This window comes from Solanum stenotomum, chromosome 1 (genome assembly GCF_019186545.1).
Source record: "Solanum stenotomum isolate F172 chromosome 1, ASM1918654v1, whole genome shotgun sequence".
Classification (NCBI taxonomy): Eukaryota; Viridiplantae; Streptophyta; class Magnoliopsida; order Solanales; family Solanaceae; genus Solanum; species Solanum stenotomum.
In genome coordinates, this window is record NC_064282.1 from 7,763,003 (window position 1) to 7,785,796 (window position 22,794).

The 22,794-nt window shown below is 32.9% G+C and overlaps 2 protein-coding genes across 7 annotated transcripts; one reads left to right on the plus strand and one right to left on the minus strand.

The window, feature by feature from the left end:
• Positions 1-1,662: 1,662 nt before the first annotated feature.
• Positions 1,663-13,979, plus strand: LOC125866827 (thiamine biosynthetic bifunctional enzyme TH1, chloroplastic). Of its 5 annotated transcripts, none has more exons than XM_049547197.1 (10): positions 1,663-1,828; positions 1,930-2,199; positions 7,569-7,656; positions 8,675-8,740; positions 8,815-8,890; positions 9,283-9,417; positions 10,846-10,910; positions 11,043-11,170; positions 11,966-12,210; positions 13,102-13,979. In XM_049547197.1, the coding sequence occupies exons 1-10, from the start codon at positions 1,772-1,774 to the stop codon at positions 13,631-13,633; spliced, it is 1,662 nt and encodes a 553-aa protein (XP_049403154.1). In that variant the 5' UTR covers positions 1,663-1,771; the 3' UTR covers positions 13,634-13,979. The 5 variants fall into 5 exon arrangements, with proteins under 5 accessions (XP_049403154.1, XP_049403174.1, XP_049403162.1 ...); XM_049547217.1 differs by having other exon boundaries at positions 7,569-7,643; positions 8,665-8,740; XM_049547205.1 differs by lacking the exon at positions 1,930-2,199 and adding an exon at positions 7,212-7,481.
• Positions 13,980-16,765: 2,786 nt separating this feature from the next.
• LOC125867346 (serine/threonine-protein kinase SRK2B) lies at positions 16,766-20,986 on the minus strand. 2 transcript variants are annotated; one of them, XM_049547817.1, is made up of 10 exons: positions 20,586-20,986; positions 20,199-20,337; positions 19,916-19,990; positions 19,684-19,785; positions 19,512-19,565; positions 19,306-19,398; positions 19,125-19,217; positions 18,634-18,738; positions 18,450-18,548; positions 16,766-17,395 (listed from the first exon to the last, which is right to left on the minus strand). In XM_049547817.1, exons 2-10 carry the CDS (start codon positions 20,316-20,318, stop codon positions 17,054-17,056), a joined length of 1,083 nt encoding a protein of 360 aa, XP_049403774.1. In that variant the 5' UTR covers positions 20,319-20,337; positions 20,586-20,986; the 3' UTR covers positions 16,766-17,053. The 2 variants fall into 2 exon arrangements, with proteins under 2 accessions (XP_049403774.1, XP_049403768.1); XM_049547811.1 differs by having other exon boundaries at positions 20,199-20,342; positions 20,586-20,985.
• Positions 20,987-22,794: the final 1,808 nt, after the last annotated feature.

A 22,794-nucleotide genomic window follows, 5' to 3' on the forward strand; every position in this document is an offset into this window, starting at 1 on the left:
ATTCAACTTAATACTAACTATTCGTCCATGTCCTTCTTCTTCTTCTTTCTTTTTTTTCAGAAAAACACTTCAAATATAGAGTTTGATTATATTACTAGATAATTTGTCCGTGCTTCACGCGGTCATCAATAATTTTTGCATTGAACTTGCAAATAATTCTTTATTAATATCCATACATTAAAAATAATGAAAAAATAGGTTTTTAAAAAATATTAGCAATATTCCAACATGAATTTGATTATTTGTCATTACCACATAACTCAAGAACCTCTAATGACTGAATTATTTAGAAATAATGAATCATTGGTTCTTTAATCAGCATTAAAAGAAAAATAAAGAAGAAAATAAGAACATATATATATATATATATATAAAGGCATTTCGTAAGAAAAAGGAACACATTGAAGTTGCATAGATAATACAATTGTGATATATGTCTCGGGGAAAAATTCAAAATATTGTTAACAGATTCAAAAAAAAAATTACGCTTGAACATGAAAGCAATTATACTTTTGAACTTGTATAATGAATTTCTTCAATTGATAAGTGAGAAACTTCATAACTATGTAAAAATAGATAATATGTAAGCTTATATATAGTAGTTTTAAGATATAGAATTTTATATAGAATATGAAAACATGAATTCTTGGAACTGAATACAATAATTATTTTTTGCGCAATGCATATATACCTACTATATGTGTATATGTTCAATATAATTGGAGACAATAATTTTGCAGAAATATAAAGAACAGAGTTTAAAACATGTATTCAAAAACAACAATTAATATCATAAGTATAAATTAATGTCTGTAAAAAAATACCAAGATACGTAAAAATATAATGAAATAGAAAGGGAAAAATTGAGTCCACTGAATGCTAAGTGTCCTCCTTAAAGAAATTACTCCCCTCTAATACTTGAGGTTTAAAGAATTAGATCCTCTCAGGATGGAACGATTTTATTCACAAACGTATTGATACGAAAACAATGGTGTTGGTAAGCCAGTCAACAACAGTAAAGTAAATGAATATTTAATTGTGCAGAAGAAGTTCATAATTTTCGTTTTTAAAAAATGAGATGAAATCCCTCTATTTATAGACAACAAAGGATAGTGTGAACAAATGTGTATTGTGCCTTATCGGAAAGGTCGCAACTCTTTGGAAAATTTACAACCCTTTAGAAAGGTCACAACCTTTCATAAACGTCACAACCTTTCATAAAATTGCAACTTTTCATAAAAGTCGCAACTCTTCCTAAAAGTCACAATTTTTCATAAAAATCACAACTTTTCATGAAAGGGGAAAACTAGTTTTGAAAATAAATAAATTAAAATGGAATTCTGGTTTGTGATGGCGCCACGTAGGGGGGTCTAGGATTTTCTTTTATATATATATATATATATATAATATGATTGAACAATTTTTTAAGATGTATTTCAAAATTTTAAAAGTAGCTTTAACCAATTTGTCAAGTAATTATTTTTGTACTCATAAAATATATAATATTTTTTAAAATTTTTTAACATATATCTAAACACAAACTTTAAATTTCATTTCTTTTTTTCTTTCTGCAAATAGCTGGGTCACTAGGAATTTCAACATGTCAAAAAAATTTAAAAGAAAATCTTAAACAAATCAGCTTTATGCTGTACGCCACTAATTGCCACATATCCAGTGAAGAATCACAAGTGATACGTTGGGTCGACTCTCACGGGTAAAAACCCGTACCCGTGGACTCTACACTTTCCCAAAAGCTTCATCCATCTCTCACATGGCGCATTTATGCTTTCAGGTTCTGTCCACTTCCTTCTTCACTCCCAAACCTCAGGTAAAATCTCATTCCTTCGCTTGCTACCCTATGATATTTACCAGGTCTGCACCTGTTGTGAAAAAGCTACACTCGATCCTCATACGAATTTCAATTATTAGATTCCAGTGCTGTTGAGTCCCGGCGCTGCTTGCATCAAAAGCATTCATCAATATAGGTATTTGTATCTCAAGGCAATGCAAGACGATAAGTTTTCCACGCCCCCGTGCGATGAGTCCAAAGTTAGAGTTCCGCATGTTCTGACGGTTGCGGGGTCCGATTCCGGCGGCGGCGCCGGAATTCAAGCGGATATCAAGGCTTGTGCTGCTCGGGGAGTGTATTGCTCCACTGTGATCACTGCTGTTACTGCTCAAAACACCGTAGGGGTTCAGGTATTAATACTCTCCACGAGGNTGGCTAGACTGTATTGTTTGTTGTTGTTTAATAACATTTTAATTGTTTGGTTTGACTGTATCGTACCGTAATGTAATTTATAAATTTACTAAAATATCCTTAATTATTCTAGGGTATGAGGTTTGACTAGAATTAAATAATATAAGGTAAAGGATAAAATAGTATTTTGAAATATTATGTAAAGATATAATTGGAAAAAAAAATTAAGTAACAATGGGAACACACCAAATCGGTTGTTCCATAAAATAAGAGTTTTCATTGTTACATAACAACGAAATTTAACAATACAACACAATACATTTTAAGTAACAATCAAAACAAACATTGTAGATATGGGTGTTCATGGTTCGGTTTGGATCGGTTATTAGTTAAAACCAAAACCAAACAAATTTAAATTGTTTTTAAAATTTCTAAAATCAAACCAAACCAAATCAAAAAAATAACCATCGGTTTGGTTATCGTCGATTTGGTTAGGTTTTTTTTTGTTTGAAAATAATAAATTTATTGAGGACATACACATCTTGATAGACACAAAAACTTAGTACATGAATAATTCACAAATAAGTTATTACACGAACAAAGTGATTCATCCAATATACCAAAATTCACAAACTAAAAAAAAACTCATTGTCAATAGCATAAAGTTGATTCAATATTTTGGAAATCTCAACATAAAAATTAAACCTTAAAATATTAAGAAATTACTTCAAAAAAAAAACCAATATTTCATAGTCAAAACTAATCAATTACCATATTCTTTAGCTTGAGCTTTAAATTATTCAATGTTGCGTTAAAGAATTGTATAAAGAACGGAGAAAGTGTGATCTTTAAAGTAATGAATATTGAGGGATTTAGACTTAAGGTTTTAATAATTGGGCCAAAATTTAAGTGTTCGGCTTCAGAAAATAGTAAAATTAAGGGGAAAATAAGCAAATACCCCATAATAACAAAATAATTACAAACACATACCCCTTTACATTCATACCCCACTAAATAATTACACTATATACCCCGTTTACTAATTTCGCTTAACTGATACTAAATCAGTATCATATATACTGTATTGGTATCATTAAGGCTAATAATTTCGTTGAAGTGATACTAAATCAGTATATATATATATTGTATTGGTATCATTAAGGTTTGTTGTTAAGAAATTACTCATTGGTCAATGATACTATAAGAGTATATATATACTCTTATAGTATCATTGACTAATGGCAATTTCTTAACAACAAAGCTTAATGATACCATAATATATATATATACTCTTATGGTACCATTGACTAATGAGTAATTTCTGAACAAGAAATATTAATGATACCACAACAATGTACATATATATTCTTATAGTATCATTGACTAATAAGTAATTTATTAACAAAAAACCTTAATGATATCAATACAGTATATATAAACTGATTTAGTATCAGTTAAGCGAAATTATCAACCTTAATGATACAAATATAGTTTATGATACCGATTTAGTAGCACTTAAGCGAAAATTATCACCCTTAATGAATGGGGGGGGGGGGGGGGGGGGAGTATGGACTATAATTATTTATGAGAGAATGGGTATTTCAGAAATTACTTTGGATTTTGGTATGAACTTGTAATTATTTTAGATTTTATGACCCATTTATGTAGTTTTCCCTAAAATTAAAAACTTAAGTTAATTAAAATTTATCAAAATACTTATACTTTATTTATAAATAATTATAAAATTTATATATATAACTTATCGGTTCGGTTTGGTTATTTTTGCGGATAATTTTTAGAAAACCAAACCAAATTATATCGATTTTTCAAAATTTGAAACCAAACCTAACCAAATATCATTTTTTTTAATCGATTTGGTTTGGATTGCGGTTCAGTTTGGTTTTATAACCATAGCCATGAACAACCCTAATTGTAGGTATAGTAACGATACAATACAATACAATGAGTAACAATGATTCAAACAGATTGTTAGGGGTCGTTTGGTTACTGGTTAAAGTTATGCAGGTATTAGTTATGTAGGTATTAATTATGCATGTATTAGTTATGCAGATATTAGTTATGTAGGTATTAATTATGCATGTATTAGTTATGTAGGTATTAATTATGCATGTATTAGTTATGCAGGTATTAGTTATATATGTATTAGTTATGCAGGTATTGGTTATGCAGGTATTGATTATGCAAGTATTAGTTATACATGTATTGATTATTTAAGTATTAATTATGTAGGATTTAGTTATGTAGAAATTATAATACATATATTATTACTTATTGATTATTTAATTTATTGTAAATTAATATACGTTTTTGTTTTCAAATCAAAAAATTATAAAGCTTGTATCCAAAATAAAAGCGTTACTCTGGGCTCAATGTGGACTACCTGATGGAGTTGCCTCTGTGCACAAATAACAAAAATGCAACAGTTCGGGTCGCGGGGTTGGTTTGTGGGGGCGGGGGGAGGGGGGCAATTCTGGGTTTGTTTTGGGGGATGGGGGGGATGGAGGCAATAACGAAACTAAAAAAAATTGAGTTAGGCCAGTCCTTTTTTTAAAAAAAATGATTTCTTAATCTTGTGAATTAATATTAATATACATTATTATTTACAAACAAATAATTAAGTAAACAAATTAAGGGTAAATATGTAATTTTATTATTTCAATTTATGTATAACTAATACCCTCATAACGTATTCCACCTTCTACCATGCATAAAATTATACATAGATTTCTTCATAAGTTGTGTGAGTATTAGCTATGTAAAATTACAAAAATGCAACCAAACACCACATAAAATCAATACATGAATAATTTTTATACAACATTTGTAGACACACCAACCAAACATTGTATACAATTTATACATGAATAATTTTGATTCTATTTACAAACCAAAATGGTATAAAATTAATATATGAATAACCAAGTTATTCATGTATTAACTTTGCCCTTATCCAATAACCAAACATCCCCTTACATATACAATTATGGTCAAAATATATAACTTCCATATGAAAAAGTTTATCATATATAATTTGGTTAAAATATAACTTACACATAATTTGCATAGAGAAGATGCGGGTAGAGAAGATGAGAGAAGCGAGATTGAATGGTTTGAAAATGTGAAGAGGCAATATGTGGGTGCATCACTGAGTAAGGAGGTGTGAGAGATAGGTTATAGTGGGTATGAGAAGAGGTAGAGGTAAATCGAAAAAATATTGGGAAAAGTTGATAAGACATGATATCACTCAGATTTGGATTAGCGAGGACATGACCTTAGATATGAGGATGTGGATATTAAGGTAGAAGGTTAGTGTGAATAGTGTAGTGTTGTCTTACTTAAGGTGGTTGGTGTTTGTCATTGTACTAGTTGTATTACTGTAGTTCTTATTTTTTATATCTCATTGTTATTTATTATTATTTTCAATACTCTATTCTAGTATGTTGTGTATTATTTCGATTATTGCACTATTTTGTTGTAGTCGTTGGTTGCTTTCTTTGGTAGACTTTGAACTTTTTTCCCCTGGCTCGCTATATTTTCTTCTTTATATATAGAATTGCTACATCTGAGCCGATAGTCTTTCTAAAACAGTTTTTCTACATTTAAAAGATAGTGGTAAAGGTTGTGCACATTCTACCTTCTCTAAGCTTCACTTGTGAAATTTCATTGAGTATGTTATTATTGTTGCCGAGTTATGTTGCATGCATTTGGTATGTTGTTGGTATATATTTTTATATGTCATTTTATGTCTGGTCCTACTCTGTACATACATTCAAAATCTAAAGTATATATATACAACTTATATTATTTATATATATGATTTAGAAAAGAATAACACTGTTTTTTTTTTATTTCATTGCAATATGAAATTTTAATCAAAACTAATTCAAATCCTCACCAAACTCCCTCAAGATAAACATATAAGCTCCAAAAGTTATTTTCAAACGTCTCCAATAACAACCAACCTAATCAAGCAACAAATTATCAAAACTTGATTTCCAATTAAAAGCTTTGGAACTTTTGAATAACCATTAACGGAATTATTAGAATTTTAGTTTCCACTATTTAATTTGATCCTTTTTCCTCCTTTTTTTTTAAAAAAAATAAATAATTATAGCCAACATTAATTATTTTTAAAAGGAGCACATACAAAGGCATATAACTAGACACATTTATATACTATTTTACAATTGATGTATATATTCTTCTCTCGATAAACTCAATCAATCATAACTATTATTGATCGCATAATATCATAATTTGCTCTCAAACTTGACAAGCAAATATTCTTTAAATTGTTCATTAACAAATTTAGTCGCCATTTTTGTTCAAGAAATTATAAAAAAAATATTATTTACATATTGTGAAGTTTGTAGGCCATCTGGTTTAGCATTCAACTTAATACTAATCGTTTGTCCATGTCCTTTTTTTTTTCCCCAGAAAAACACTTCAAAAATAGAGTTTGATTATATTATTAAATAATTTTTTAAGATGTAATTCAAAATTTTAAAAGTAGCTTTAACCAATTTTTCAAGTAATTATTTTTCTACTCATAAAATATATAATATATTTTAAAAATATCTAAACACAAACTTTAAATTTCATTTCTCTTTTCTATTTCTTTTTTTCTTTCTGCAAATAGCTGGGTCACTAGGAATTTCAACATGTCAAAAAAATTTAAAAGAAAATCTTAAACAAATCAGCTTTATGCTGTACGCCACTAATTGCCACATATCCAGTGAAGAATCACAAGTGATACGTTGGGTCGACTCTCACGGGTAAAAACCCGTACCCGTGGACTCTACACTTTCCCAAAAGCTTCATCCATCTCTCACATGGCGCATTTATGCTTTCAGGTTCTGTCCACTTCCTTCTTCACTCCCAAACCTCAGGTAAAATCTCATTCCTTCGCTTGCTACCCTATGATATTTACCAGGTCTGCACCTGTTGTGAAAAAGCTACACTCGATCCTCATACGAATTTCAATTATTAGATTCCAGTGCTGTTGAGTCCCGGCGCTGCTTGCATCAAAAGCATTCATCAATATAGGTATTTGTATCTCAAGGCAATGCAAGACGATAAGTTTTCCACGCCCCCGTGCGATGAGTCCAAAGTTAGAGTTCCGCATGTTCTGACGGTTGCGGGGTCCGATTCCGGCGGCGGCGCCGGAATTCAAGCGGATATCAAGGCTTGTGCTGCTCGGGGAGTGTATTGCTCCACTGTGATCACTGCTGTTACTGCTCAAAACACTGTAGGGGTTCAGGTATTAATACTCTTCACGAGGTTACAGTCTGTTGATATTTTGCTATTGTGTTCGCCTTTGTGAATTTTGTTGTGTGGTTTATTCTAGGGTGTGAACATTGTGCCGGAGGATTTTGTAGCAGAGCAGTTGAGGTCGGTCCTTTCCGATATGCCGCCCAATGTTGTAAGTATATCATGTTAATGTCTTGATGTTCACATCCATTTGATAATTTTATTTTCGGTATAGTATACATTGATTTGAGGAATTGAAGAGTGTAATAGTGCTGGTCATTGATTAGATTATCAATAGTCATGTCAGTCAAGTTATGATACTGCACCAAACTGGAATATGAGTATATTCTTTTTGGAGTATTCATATATTGCTAATTTGATGCTCCTAAGTTTAGATTTCCCGGCACAGGTTCAGTGTTTCTTAACTTTATAGTAGGATTATACTCCCTGTTTCCTTCAAACTCTTTGCTTTTTATGTGTCTTTCAGTGTTGCCATTGAAAACTGAATTAATCACTTGTTTCCAGTTGTATAAAACTTACATTGCCACTAGCCCACGACATTGTTACAGGAAACGACATATAAAGAAACTCATAACTACGTACCAATAACTAGTATAGATAGTTTAGGAGGAAAGGTTGGATGGCTGAAAGTAATGTAGATAGACCATCCCTTATAAAGGAAATGATTGGCTAATTTACTGGTTTTTCGAATTATCAGCACAATTTTCTTCAGTGATACATATTGGTCAAATTTCATGCTATTATTGTTTTTCAGTTTTCTTTTTGGAATCCAAATGTCACCATATATGTGAAATTAATACAAAGAATTAATTGTTATTTGGTTCGTGGATACTCAGGGGGATAAAAGAGAGTTCCATGTTTGGTTAGTTTTGGGGACACTGGGATTTGATCCTGGAGGGGATTATTATCCTCTTTTATCAAATAATTTAATACCATGTGACAGGCGGGGTAAAATGGTTATTTTAACAACATTAACCTACCTCTATACCCGACTCAAATGCTTTATTCAAGTCTACTCAATTGTATATGTTGCACAACTGTATATACAACCCGATCCAGTATTCAAGCTATACATGGAATGAGTATATCAACATTATTTGGACTAAGCAATCTACAGTTTCCATTAATGTCTCAGTAGTCTAGTTTGGGTCACAGCACTAAGATTGTCTTAGGTGAAAACAGGCATGCTTCCGTCAACTGGCATAGTGAAAACCCTCTGTCAAAGTCTGAAGGAATTCCCCGTACAAGGTACACAATATATTTGTTCTGTTTTTGAAATTTCGACGACATTAACTATGCTGCTATCAAATGCTTGAAGACAGCCTTGGTGGTTGACCCTGTTATGGTATCCACAAGTGGACATACATTAGCTGGTCCCTCTATTTTGGATAGCTTTAGGTATGTCACCTTGAGAGTGATAGACTCTTTCCATGCCCTCCGTGTAAACTCATATATGGATTTATTGACTAAACAATTTTTTATTGCTAAATCTTCTGCTGCCATATTCATGAAATATAAATCAATCTCTAAACTTCCTATACAGACATGTGATCTATGGTAAATTGTCGCATGCTTGGATAGTTGGATTAAGCATGACCATCATTATGTCTTTAATTTACACTGCTTTTGTGATAAATTTTGGAGCACAATATATGAAACTTCATTGATATATGTAGTGATGTAATTTTTACATTTATATGCTGTAATGTCGTGTGAAATCTTCTATGTTTATTCTCTATGTTTCAACTCATTGGATAATCATGTCTAATCAAGCCTTTCATTGATACCAGGGAGGAGCTTCTTCCCATGGCTGATATAGTGACCCCAAATTTGAAAGAGGCTTCTGCTTTACTAGGCGGTGTGCCATTGGAAACAATTGCCGACATGCGTTCTGCTGCAAAAGCAATACATGACATTGGTCCAAGGTTAATTTTTGAGATTTTTCATTCAAACAGTGAAATTGATACCTTGACCTGTAGAACTTATGGACAAAGTCCATTGCTAGAAAAATTATTGTGCATTGCTATCACTTACAAGAGAGAACTAAATACCTTTTAAATCATTCAAACCATCATTTGCTTACAATGTAGCACCGCGGAACTAGGATTTTTAATAAGGGGGTTCAAAATTTGAAGAACTAAACACACGAACTAACCAAAGGAGGTTCAACATCTACTATATATACATAAAAAAATAATTTTAACCATATATAAATAGTAATATTTTTTGCCGAAGGGGGTTCAGATGAAGCCCCAGAAGACTGGCTCCTCCCCTGGCACCACCCCATATGCATTTCCTCTATGCAAATCCAACTAGCCCGTCATTCTCAACCTTGTTTTATTGGTGAAATTTTATGTAGAGGTGTGATGTACACAAATTCTACATTTGGCTTCCACAGAACAATAATTTGCATACGGGTCTTAGCACCCACACACTTGCAGTTAGTCTTCATGTTCTGCTATTAACTACAATGGCCAGGGTTCAACAACTGAGCACGCTTCATCTGTGATTGCCGGAAATATGAGGCCCAAATTGTTGATTAGTCAACCAAAAGCATTATGAATCATTAGATCTATAACGGTATCACCCATTCACATGTAGCAGGGAGTTATACACATCTCATATCTGACAGCTGCATGTCTTGAAAATAAAAAACAAAATTTTCACTTTCTCTAACAAGAGAAGACTTCGAGGAGATCTTCTGTGAATGGATCTATGCCTACTTCATCTTGCTTGGAGGGAAAATTAACTTGAGAGTGAACTACAACTGAATAAAATAGAATTTGTAGATGTGCTGATTATTTGATAGGCTCACTGTAAATTTATTTTTTCACAGTAGGGTTCCTGGCTTATTTGTAATTATGGTGCTGCCTTAGCTTAGTGGTGATTATATCACATATACATATCTTACCAGCTTAAAAAAAAGAAGAAGAAGAAACTTGTAGATGCTTGAAAAAGGAGTTTAGGGGATCATTTTCTAGGTGCTCTAAACAGAGTTAACTTCAATCCTTCTCCAGCTTCTCCTTGATTTGGGGCTATAAGAGTGGGAGAAGAATGGCCGGCATTTCAAACAGAAGGAGAATGCTCTTTTACATATTTGAAGGTTTAAAATTGTTTAGTATTCGGCAATAAGAAATAGAATAAAATCCTGCAAAGCTTATGCTGGTTTAGTTCAAGTTTTTTCGTATTAGTTCAGAGTATAGTGCAATTAGGGAAGATCTACAAAAAGTAAAATACAAATTAATGAAATTAGGGAAGATGTGTGTTCTCTTCTTTATATTATATGTCACAGTTGAGTCTTTACAGAGGATTTTGTTTTCTGATGTGTTAAAATCTCTTAAATTTTTGGACAGAAATGTACTCGTGAAAGGAGGCGATCTCCCTGCTTCTCTTGATGCTGTGGATGTGTTTTATGATGGTATATCTAATAATTTCTTGAGATCTTTGGGAATTAACTGTATGCTTGTTTTTGTTCTTACGTGAATGCTTTCATGGTTCTTGAATACCTACATGCTCATACATGTTACGGTCTTTTCAATTGATCTTATAGGGAATGATTTCTATGAGTTTCGCTCCTCACGCATAATGACACCAAATACGCATGGAACTGGCTGCACTTTGGCTTCTACTGTTGCAGCTGAACTAGCAAAGGGTTCTCAAATGCTTTCTGCTGTTAAGGTAATTGACTTATTATGCAAGCTGGATATATGTGATTCTATACATTGCTGCAAAACAGATTGCACATTGGCTCAAGGTTAGGAGTTTATGGTGTAAAGGAACTTGAAAGCTTTGGGATGTATCAGGTCTGTTATGAGCAATAGGCCATCTGGTTGACCACATAAGAAAATAAAATCCAAGCATAAAATTCTGACTAATAATACAACATTTATTTTGCAGCATAAGCTCTGCATCAATAGTATTAATTCTGCATAATTAATGGAGTACTACAATTTTAATCTTTGGTATAAAACTCTGCATAATAGATGCAGCTTTTGGTTTGTGACATTAATCCCGGCACTGTTGCTAATGCCTGCATAACTTGTGTGGGATTCTTTGTATTCTTTTATGTAAAATAAGAATGTATATCTGAACACTAAAATATTCTTAATATAAACTACATAAAATATAGAAACCTCCATTATTATTCGCCTTTTAGAAACCTTATATAATTTTTCACGGCATAACAATCCTTGCACTGTAATTAGTACAAACTAGTCCACGATCCAAACAACCGTTTAAGGTGCAAGTACAAACAACGTTCTGTTGTACCTTTAATGAGGCAGTGCGAGGAGGGGGAAGAGTACATCAAATAACTCTGACATCAGGTAGTCAAAATTCACCCTCCAACCAACCGTCTTCCTCTCTTTTAAATAATTGTGGGTCTGTGACAGTCCAAAAGATTATTATTGGATTCTCTGTTGATTATGGAATTTGCTCATTGCTTCATTTGATTCGATTTAATTGCTTTGCCAGGTAGCTAAACGCTATGTTGAAGCAGTTTTGTCTTATAGTAAGAACATTGCCATTGGAGGCGGGTGTCAAGGTCCTATGGATCATCTGTTGAAGCTTAAAAGTAACATTGAGCGACGACCTTTTGATCCTTGTGATCTCTTTCTCTATGCTGTTACTGACTCAAGGATGAACAAAAAGTGGGGTCGTTCAATAGTTGATGCGGTAAAGGCTGCCATAGAAGGAGGTGCCTCCATTATTCAGCTGAGGTTTGTGGCTTCTTTAAAATTGGTTCACTTTCTTTCCCTCTCTCATTCTTCCTATTGATTCCTCCGAGTAAGAAAGAACTGAGGATTGTATTTTACTAAACCTAGGGTGGAGAGACCTATAAATATTAGGACTATCACAAGTTCTACATATCAATATTCTGATACAGTAGGATTTCATGCTCAACCAATGTTGGACGGTCCCCATCGCACATGCATGGCTGGATAACTGGAGTGTGGATAACATAATACTGGAGGTCCAACACTGAAAAGCATAACAACAGGGGTTGATGTGTCTTAAATTTGATACCATGTGAAGAAATTGGCCTTTGGCCCAGCTCAACTTTAAAAGCTAGGTCATTCAGGGAGACTTGCCCAAGAGCATTTAAGGAGACTAAGACCCGTTCTCTCTGTCGATGTGTGACTGAACACAATTACTAATAGCAAATAACGTCTTCTAATAGAACTGACAATAACAATCCAAAAATATCTGACTGATTTTAAATTGCATATTTAGCCTCTTTTGCGGTAGCATCATTAACTATTGACAATATCTCCTCAAACTTGAGAGGCATTTAAGTAATGCCCAATGGACTCTAGATCAAATGGCTCTTTTTTTTTTAATATATAAAAAAAATGTAAAGTCTGCAAGAACTTTCAGAAGTCAGACTTCTGGATGTTATAATCTACTCCCTCGTTTCATTTTATATGGCGTAGTTTAACTGAACACGGAACTTATGAATAAAAGAGAGGATACTTTTGAAATAAGAATTGCACCCTTCTCTACATAGTTGCCACAACTATAGCATTTTATTCTTAGATATCTTACTACCATTTTCAGTAGAATTATTGGATTTATATTTTGATGTGGACTTCCTTGATTTACAACTACAGGGAAAAGGAGGTTGAAACTGGTGATTTTCTGGAAGCAGCAAAAGCTTGTTTAAAAATCTGCCGAGTTCATGGTGTTCCTCTGCTGATTAATGACAGGATTGATGTAGCTCTTGCTAGTGACGCTGATGGTGTTCATATTGGGCAGTCTGACATGCCTGCTCATGTTGCACGGACTCTTCTTGGGCCTGACAAAATCATTGGTGTATCATGCAAAACACCGGAGCACGCTCAGCAAGCATGGATAGATGGGGCTGATTACATTGGCTCTGGTGGTGTATATCCAACCAATACCAAAGAGAACAATAAGACAATTGGTTTGGATGGCCTAAAAACTGTTTGTGTGTCTTCCAAATTACCAGTTGTAGCCATTGGCGGCATAGGCATGTCTAATGCTCAGGCTGTAATGCGACTAGGGGTCCCAAACCTGAAAGGCGTTGCTGTTGTATCTGCTCTGTTTGATAGGGAATGTGTTATGACTGAGACCAGAAAGTTACTTGAGGTGCTCAAGGAATCTACCAAAATAGCAAAATGAAGAAATGCTGGAGATCACCATACATTCTCTTACAGGCAATGCAACCTCGATTTTTGTTACTAAAATATTTCTTGATCAAATTTTTGGAAGTGAACTTTGCGTCTAGAGAAGTTAATCCAGGCACCAGAATTTTGATATCCTTTTGTCAATGCTGTGCTAGAGAGATTTATGATTTTTCATTGATCTTCTACAGTAGGAGGTTGAAAATACTGCAAATTCTTTAAGTTTACTGTACGTATTCATTGCCAAGGTTGATGTTTTACTTTGCTTTTCAAGATATTTTTGAAGTCATATGCCTCTCATAGATTTCTGATCTTTGTTATGTTCTTCCTCGCCATTTCAGGTAGATTTTTGTGTTGGTATTAGAGGGTTTCTTATTAATTCAGTACTTGCGAAGGCGTCTTGGAGATATGATTCAAAAATCTTTTTTATTTTTTTGAATTCCGTGCCAAGTCAAAATAAGCAGAGTAAAATGAAGGATTTTACTTGGGGTTAAAACACCCTACCTCACCCCACTCACCCAATCACCTTGTACAAAGTACTTTCAACTTGCAATGAAAAAGATCAAAAGACACATTTACTTGAAATAGTTCTAAAATGACTGTTTTATGCGTTTGACCTAAACTTTTGATCATATCTCGTGAACGATTTGCTTATACACATCACGTGAAAGTCACTTTTACTCCTTTGTTTGGATAGACAAATGTCATAGGAATTAAAAAGTTTTATTGCCATTTTTACGGTTCAGTCTCAGTCACGTACCAAACAAATGAACAATTTGTAACATCATCCATTTTAAGTTGATTTTTCATATAGAGAAAACGACCTTTCTTCGTTGCTTGCACGGTGAGAAAATAAAATAAAATTCTACGCTGTCATAATTGCACTTGTTTCCATTAATTGATTCTGATCCAAGTTGCAATCATACAAAAGAACAAAAACAAGATCATGTTTGGATTGACTTAAAAAAAATTTAGTTTTAAGTTAAAAATAAAAAAATCAAACTTAAATGACTTTTAAGTAAAAAAAATATAAAACAGGAGAGACCTACTTTTAGTTTTTAACTTATTTTAATTTATTTTAACCTTGCCAAACACTTCCTAACCTATTTTAAAAACTACTTGTGAATGCTTTTAAGTCATCTTTGATTTATTTTAAGTTATTTTTATATTTGCCAAACACTTTCAAAATTTAAAAACTAATTTAAAGATAAGTTTGATTAACTTTTAAACTAATCCAAACACCCGCAATAATAGTAGAACTTTCACATATAGCAAACACAAAATTCATATTTGTATGCTACAACAAAGTTTGCATAATTGCGTTCCATAACAAACATATCTATGTATAATTCGCTATACATATACAAAAAAAAACAGTTGTATTCGCTATACATATACAAAGAAAACAGTTGTATAATTCGCTATACATATACAAAAGAAAGCAGTTTTATACAAAAGATCAATTGTATAATATGTGTATGTATAAAACGAGAAAGAGAGAAAGGCAAAAGAAAACTGGATAAGAAAATATTTGTATTGTATAATTATAAGTGTATAGGACGAAGATATATGTATTTGCATGTGTATATACAATTTTCTCTCGCTTTATACAAACAAAAGCGGAATTTATATATTTTGTTTATGTTTGTATAAGCGAAAGAGGTGAGGGTGGCGAGCGAGATTTGAGAGAGTGGCGAGCGAGATCTGGGAGAGGGACGAACGAGATATGGGAGATGGGCGAGCGAGATATGGGAGAGGGGAGAGAGGAGAATGAAAATATATTGTATATATACAATTTCCTCTCGCTTCATACAAACACAAACGCATTTTATACATTTGTTTGTATAAAAGCGAGAGAGGCGAGCGAAACTGCCACCAAACGAGAGTGGCGAGCGAGATTCCACCAGGGAGAGTGGCAAAAATAGCAATAATTTGCTATAGGGTACAACTAAATCAAAGTATATTTATAACATTTAATTTGAATTAATAATTTGCTATTATATATAATTTTCCCATAATAGGATGATAGATTTGGCTCTTTCCTTCCCTACTTCCAACGGAATCTTTGAATAGTAACAAACTAATAAACCAATAAATAGAGCCCAAAAAAGCAGCTGTTATACTCCGTCCATATTAATTTCTTTATCATGATTTTCTTTTTAGTTTTTTTTAGTAAAAATCATTTCGTTTTTTCCGCAACTCTTTAAACATGATTAAGATCACAAACTTAAAAGCATAATTAAATATATTTGACATATCTTTGATTTAAGACCACAAATTCAATTTTATATTGCTTTTTAAAATTTAGTGTGAAGTGAAAACATAACAAATAAGTACTATCAAATATAGAACGTTGAAAAATACAGATGTGACTACTCTTGCAAGTGTCAATTGAGCTGGAATTTCATATTTCTCAACCTTGCTTTCACTCTTGGCTTTTCTAACCTTTTTTTCTTAACAAAAGAACGGCCTGCTTTATTCTAATTTTTACATCTCATAATTTGGATTACTATATCAAATATAGAACATTGCTTGATTAAAATCTAAATTTAGATGAATCGGTTAAAAGAAGAATTGAAATAATAATTAATTGTGAGGTAATCCTTCCTTAACTAAATTGATTAATATCATTGCTGTCATTGTCCACATTGAAAAAATATATGATGAATTGGACTCCAAAAACTGTACCATTAGGATTATATATCTTCTCATCTTAATTCTTCATCAACAACAACATACTAGTCCCATAAAGTGAGGTCAGAACAGAATGTACACAGATTATACCTTTACTTCAAAAATCTGCCTTTACTTCAAAGGTAGTGATGCTCCGAATCCCGTTAACACAAGACTAGAAATTAACTCAATAGTTTGGGTTTTCCCAAATTCATTGTAAGGTTCCAAGTTCAAATCCCAAACACGTTACCTTTACTTTTCTGAATCTACCATGCTTGTCATCCAATGTATGTAAAAACTGACGAGTTTAAACATCAACAGTAATAACAAAACTCATAAAAAGCAAATAAGACTGAAAGACCATAAGGACCATGTATGCAAATTCTCTGCATATATCCAAAATGCATACAGCAAAACTTACCGAAGTTCCCTGTTAATTGTAACTCAGGCTCATCTAAGGTTCAACTTCAGTACACCAATGCCTTTGTCTTAAGGAAATATAATTCACAAGCTTCCTTACCTCAAAACTCGAAATTTACAGACTTCTTTTAAGTTCCACACAACAGAAGAAAGAAAATCTTGACACGACCAGGAAATGCCACACTTAATAGCTATAGTTTTCTACAAGCAAAAAGGATAAAGTAGGCCCAGGTGAAACAACTTTTACACAAACAGGAAATGCCAAAGACATAATAGGCTATATGTGTGTCCACAGTTCTCCACGAGCAAGCAAGATAATTTACGCTTAGGTGAGACGAACTTCCCCTAAGCTTTGGTGTGCTTGTTTCACTTGTTTGTCATATTCGTCTTCTTCTTCTTCATCCTCCTCCTCCTCCACTTCTTCATCTACATCTCCTTCCTTCTCCTCTTCTTCTTCTTCACCTGCCCAGCCAAAACCTGAGACTGAACGGGAAACTGGAGGAGGGGTCTTTGCCTCTTCCACAATTTTCATGATCTCCTCCACACTCTGAAGCGAAAATGTCGGGTTTTCTTTTCTATAATAGGTTGCCTGTGCTGCTTCTGTCAACTCCCTAGGCAAATTCTTCAAAAACCATGGGTGTGACTTGATTTCTTTGATTGTGATTCTCTGCAAAATAAACCTGCTTATTAGACAAGCCACAATATCCTCCTACTTAAAATATGTTACAACTTCCTCCTTTTTCTTTCCCCCCCTCCATTATGGTAAGAATGCCAGGAGCAGAGAAATGAAAGTAAAAATTTAATACTAGTGCATATGTTGTTTATTTATGACATGTTCCAGTGCTATACACACTTTATAATGTTGAAAGTTTGAAGAGATGACGAAGCAGACGTTGATTCAGGTTTTTCTCAAGGGTAAGATTGCAAATGCAGACTGCCATTACAATTATAGGAACAATTACAAAATCATAAATTACCATCAAATTGAGATATCACTTAACTTCCCCTCTGGATGATTCTGATTCTCTCTCATTTCGTAATGCAAAGTTACAAGGAATCATTAATACAGTAGCAACTGAATTTAAAAAACAACTATCCCAACTCCATTTGTTTGGAGGACACACTATTAGAAGATAACGTCATCCTTTTGGGGAGAACTGATCGTTTAAGAATAGGGTAGGTAAGTGCAATAAGATCCGACTGACTAAACAACACTGCTTACTTAATGACACAAGCAATTGTTGTAGTCTTTGACATTTAACTCAAATTTAGTTGGAGGATTAAACAACAGAGTACCCTCACAAGAACCACGGAATAAGATTATCTAGTTGCATTCATCTAAATGAGCAACACCGACTCACTCCTAGAGTGCAGGGGTTACTACTGGGACCAAGGATGACGCTCAGATCAAGTAAAAAAGGGTGTTGGAAGGTTGACGTAATTATCCAACATATCATAGTTCAAAGCTTTGGCTCAGATAAGGGCGATCTCAAATATACAGTATATGGTAACACTGATGACCTAATTGGAGGATAATCTGTCAAATATGCATGGATGAAAAAAAGATGAAAATGGCACCACAACGCCATATGCATAGATCCCATTGTGTGACAGTAAATGATGCATTAAACACATAACATCTCTATCAGATTGTTAGCCCATTGAAAATTCAAGCAAAACTTCCACTAGAATACACCCAATAAAGATAGAAGAGAGCATACCCTTGCAGAATTGGCAACAAATATGCGAGAGAGAAGGTGCCTACAATCTTGCGATATGTGAACATAGTCAGGAATCTTGTACTGTACCGCCATTATTCGCTGGAAGAGAAACATCAAAGCCAAATTAAAAGGAGTAAGCATCGCATGAAGTTCGTCGGATATATGAAGACTTGAAAATACTCACTTGAATAGTTTTCCTAAAGTTCTTTGGATCCTCCTGGTCTTCAAAAGGGTATGCCCCAACCAGCATCACGTAAAGTGTCACTCCACATGACCAAACATCAGCCAGCTGAAATAATCACAAGCAAATGTTCACGGCCTAAGAATAAAGATCAGTAAAAAAACTCTACCTTTAGGAAAGAAAGGGAGGGTGTAAGCAAACAGATGCAATTTACACAAAGATGGAAGCATAATCTGTAATTCAACAAGTCATAGAACAACTAGTTATAGTGGTTTCTTAACAAGTATAGAGTGAGTTATAGTGGCTTCTTAACAAGTCATAGAGTGACCAGTTATAATAGTTTCTTAACTATTCATAAGAGGAAAGGTAGTATATACCATAAAAATAAATGACACATATGGTAGCAAATTCAGCTCCACACAGATGGATGCCAGAGAAAAATAATTTGCATAATGCATTTCCACCAAATGTAAAAAATCACATAATTACTCTACCTTGCCATCATATTCCCTTCTGGAGAGGACCTCTGGAGCAATATAAGCTGGAGTCCCAACAGTTGATTTTGGCCTTGAATGCAACAGGGACGACTGCAATTGCAGAAGAAAACTATGAGCATCTTAGTGATCCCTATGGGGATAGTATGTCTATATCAACCATTCAGCAGAACACATCAACCTTTGAGTATCCAAAATCACATATCTTCAAGCGTGGAGCTGCACTTCCATCAAGAAGGGTATTCTCCAGCTTCAGGTCTCTATGACATATTTGCTGCAGAGGCAATGGAAATTTGAAGAGGACTAAGCTCCCTTATATTAAAAAGATGGCATTTTATATATTCACAGTAATGAATAATTTTCTGTAGATTCTTGTATAGTGCTCACCATGTTGTGACAGTAGTGGACACCTGAAATAAGCTGCTGGAAAAAGTATCTGGCCTAAAATTACAGAAGCAAGAACCAAATGAGAGAGACATTAAAGATAGAGAATCAAGGCTTTTAAGATCCCATAAGTGTGGCCTTCTAAAATTACAGAATTTAGAAATTTTAACTATACCTCATCTTCACTGAACCTTCCTGCATTGCAAATGCGCTCAAACAGTTCTCCACCAGCTGCATATTCCATAACAATGGCAAGATGAGTGGGAGTCAATACCACCTGCATCTCACAAAACAAATGAACAACATTTTAGGCCAGTTATTCATCAATTTTCCTTTCCATTTTCAATTGAAAACACCATGAAAGCAATAGGGCATTGCGAAATAGTATATGCTATGAACACACTTGCCTCCTTGAAGCGAATTATGTTTGGATGTCGAAGTGATTTATGATTAATGATCTCCCTTGCTACATTCTCATCAATCTACAACAAAAGTGGCATCTCAAATCTAAGGAACCTTGTATGATATTGCATATAAAAAAGAGAGCAGGGGACCTGGTTGATTAAAGAATGTTTAACTGATAATTAAGAGAAAAAACACACACTAACAATAACGAAAACAATGAGCATCAGACATTTAAAACGATTGGAAGATGTTAGATTGATGATAAAAGACAGTAATTATGCAAACCTTGTGTCCTCTCTCAATGTATTTCATTGCCACGAGTTCTTTGGTCTCCTTGTTCCTCATGAGCCTTGCAACACCAAAATTCCCAGACCCTATATCCTTCACAAGCTCGTATTTCTCCATCTTCTTATCCTTAAATAAACTTCACTACATATAAAAAAAAAGAACCAAAAAAAAATCCCTTTAATTCAAAACCACAAAATCCACCAAAACTTGAGCTTCAAACTTCCTTATCCAATTCCCCTTTGAAACAACAATCAAACCCAAATTCTGCTGCAAGATGCAAAATTGGGAATGAGGGGGTTTTCAATTTAACAAAACAAAAGATCAATCTTTAAAGCAATTTACAAAATACCCATAAAATCCCAAAATCCAAACTCCAAAACCAACCTGAATTCAACACCTTTAAGCTGAATTACAACGTAATATGAACCAAAATCAACATATATTCACCAAATCAGGAAAAGGGTATTTGAGAATCTGTGAATTTAAGAAGAACTAGGGTTTCTTGTAGCACAAAGATTGGGAAATTGTGGGCCTTTGAAGATGGGTAGAACAAAATTGATATGGGGTTATGGTGGAAGAAAAGGAGAGAAAAATGAAATCAAGATTATTAGCAGAGATTTGAAGCTAAAGCAAGGAATCCACTAGTGTGTGTCTGTGTGTGCATGAGACAGAGCGAGAGATTCTAGGGAGTAATAGGGACAAAGTGTGAATTGGTGAAGAGAAAAAAAGTGAAAAAAAAGGAATGAAGAATATTTCTTTTTTATTGAAAGCTCATGCGTTAAAAGTCTTACATTCCATTATGAAAGTATCTCTTACCTATTTATAGTAGTAGAAAATTATTTTACTTTTTATTTTTCCTAATTAATTCGTTTATTTGATAGTAATATTAATTAATTTATTATAATATCCTTTAAATATGTGGCGAATTTCAACGTTTGTGTTAGGTATGGAGAAAAAATATTTTTTAATTTGGTTATGTTTCATCGATCAAAAGACTTGCTTACGAAATTACTAGAAAATAAGTTTTTTAAAAAATCTTATTTTACAAGAAAATGTTTTCTTTAAAAAATAATTGAAAACATTTTCCTTGTACCAAATATACCCTTTAAGGCTATGGACTTGTCGGTGGATTCGGGTCAAAATGAGTGAAGCGGTGGCAACAAGTCTGATGTCATGGTCCAGATGTCTGGCCCAATCCAGTCCAACATCATTTTACGGCTACGATTAAAGTTTGCCCCCGACAATAGGGATTTTTTAGTTTGTTAAATAAAATATAGCAAGGAGATTTTATTTCATGTTTCATGTTCGGTACCAACCTTTAAGTTGTTTTATATTATAGCTTTGTAAATACATTTACTTGATCTTCAAATATTGTATTATTATTTTTACCATTGAAAATTATCTTATACCTTCTATTTATTTTATTTTGATAAAGAGGATATATTTCTTATTAAGCTTGAATTTGGACATGTGATATGCAGTCGTGATTTCAAATCAATATTTGAACATAATTTTATATTTCGTAAAAAAAAAAATAGACCTGTCATTTTAGTTTTTTTATAAGAAATAAGACTCGTGCTTGATATGAAGAGATTGTTTACACCATGAGAAAAGATTATATTAAGAATAACTAGTTATTAGCTAGTATTGTTAACGAGTGGATCTTTATAAATTTATGTGTATTAAAACTTAGTGTATTCATATGCATGCGCTTCGTGCGGAATTAAATATATTTTTTGAATAGTTGAAATCGTTAGTTGACTGTTTTTTAAAAAATAGTGTATAAGAAAAAAAATACAAATCGAGTCACCTTCTTGGTGTTGTCTGTTCAAAAAATTGCTAGAAAGATATTTTTCAAATTGTAATTTTCGCTTAACATTACCGATTAACAAAAAACATAAAATGTTAATCTGAAAATTTTCAGTAAATTGATTATCGTAGTTTCTCATTAATTTCAATAGATGTTATAACAATAATATTATTTCAACCACAGTAACATTAAATTTAATTCATTATAAATTATATGACTTTGTTTATGTATAAATCACTTGATTTCTAATACAAATAATTTAAAATATATTTGTGACGCATAAAAGTAAGAAAAATACTTGAATTGTGTTTCAACATAGTTATACATGAAGTTAAGAAGTAAGTGAAATCTTCTTCTTTTTGTTTGACTTCTTTGATATTTGATTTTTCCGTATTGTGATTAATCTAATGTGTACTTGCGTGTCATATGATTTGTTAATATTAAAGGATCACATATTTCAACTTTCATTTTTGTATAATATCTATTGAGAAAAACATCTCAAAAAAAAGAAATTAAGTTAATTATATAACATTACATGAGAGATCATACTTTGCAATAGAAAATAAAAGAATTGAAAAGATAACATAAAAAATAAAATGTATATTTATAAAAAAATCATAATATCATTAATAATTTGATGTGTTACTGATCTTTTTTACTATATAAAAATTATCATAGAGTGACAAAATATTAAATTTTCGATAATACATTAAGTGTCAAGTTATAGAAAGGTTTACCAAGAGTTTAATCAATTTGTCCCTAACACATGTAGAGCAGTCAGAG

Bases quoted from the DNA above. Each gene is read 5' to 3' on its own strand.
- LOC125866827 (XM_049547197.1), top strand. From the start codon at position 1,772: ATGGCGCATTTATGCTTTCAGGTTCTGTCCACTTCCTTCTTCACTCCC. The intron at 10,911-11,042 runs GTATATCTAATA...TTGATCTTATAG, and splicing joins TGTGGATGTGTTTTATGATG to GGAATGATTTCTATGAGTTT. The intron at 11,171-11,965 runs GTAATTGACTTA...TTGCTTTGCCAG, and splicing joins AAATGCTTTCTGCTGTTAAG to GTAGCTAAACGCTATGTTGA.
- LOC125867346 (XM_049547817.1), bottom strand. From the start codon at position 20,318: ATGGAGAAATACGAGCTTGTGAAGGATATAGGGTCTGGGAATTTTGGT. The intron at 19,991-20,198 runs GTTTGCATAATT...CTTTTGTTGTAG, and splicing joins ACATTGAGAGAGGACACAAG to ATTGATGAGAATGTAGCAAG. The intron at 19,218-19,305 runs GTTGATGTGTTC...CTGCAATTGCAG, and splicing joins GTGATTTTGGATACTCAAAG to TCGTCCCTGTTGCATTCAAG.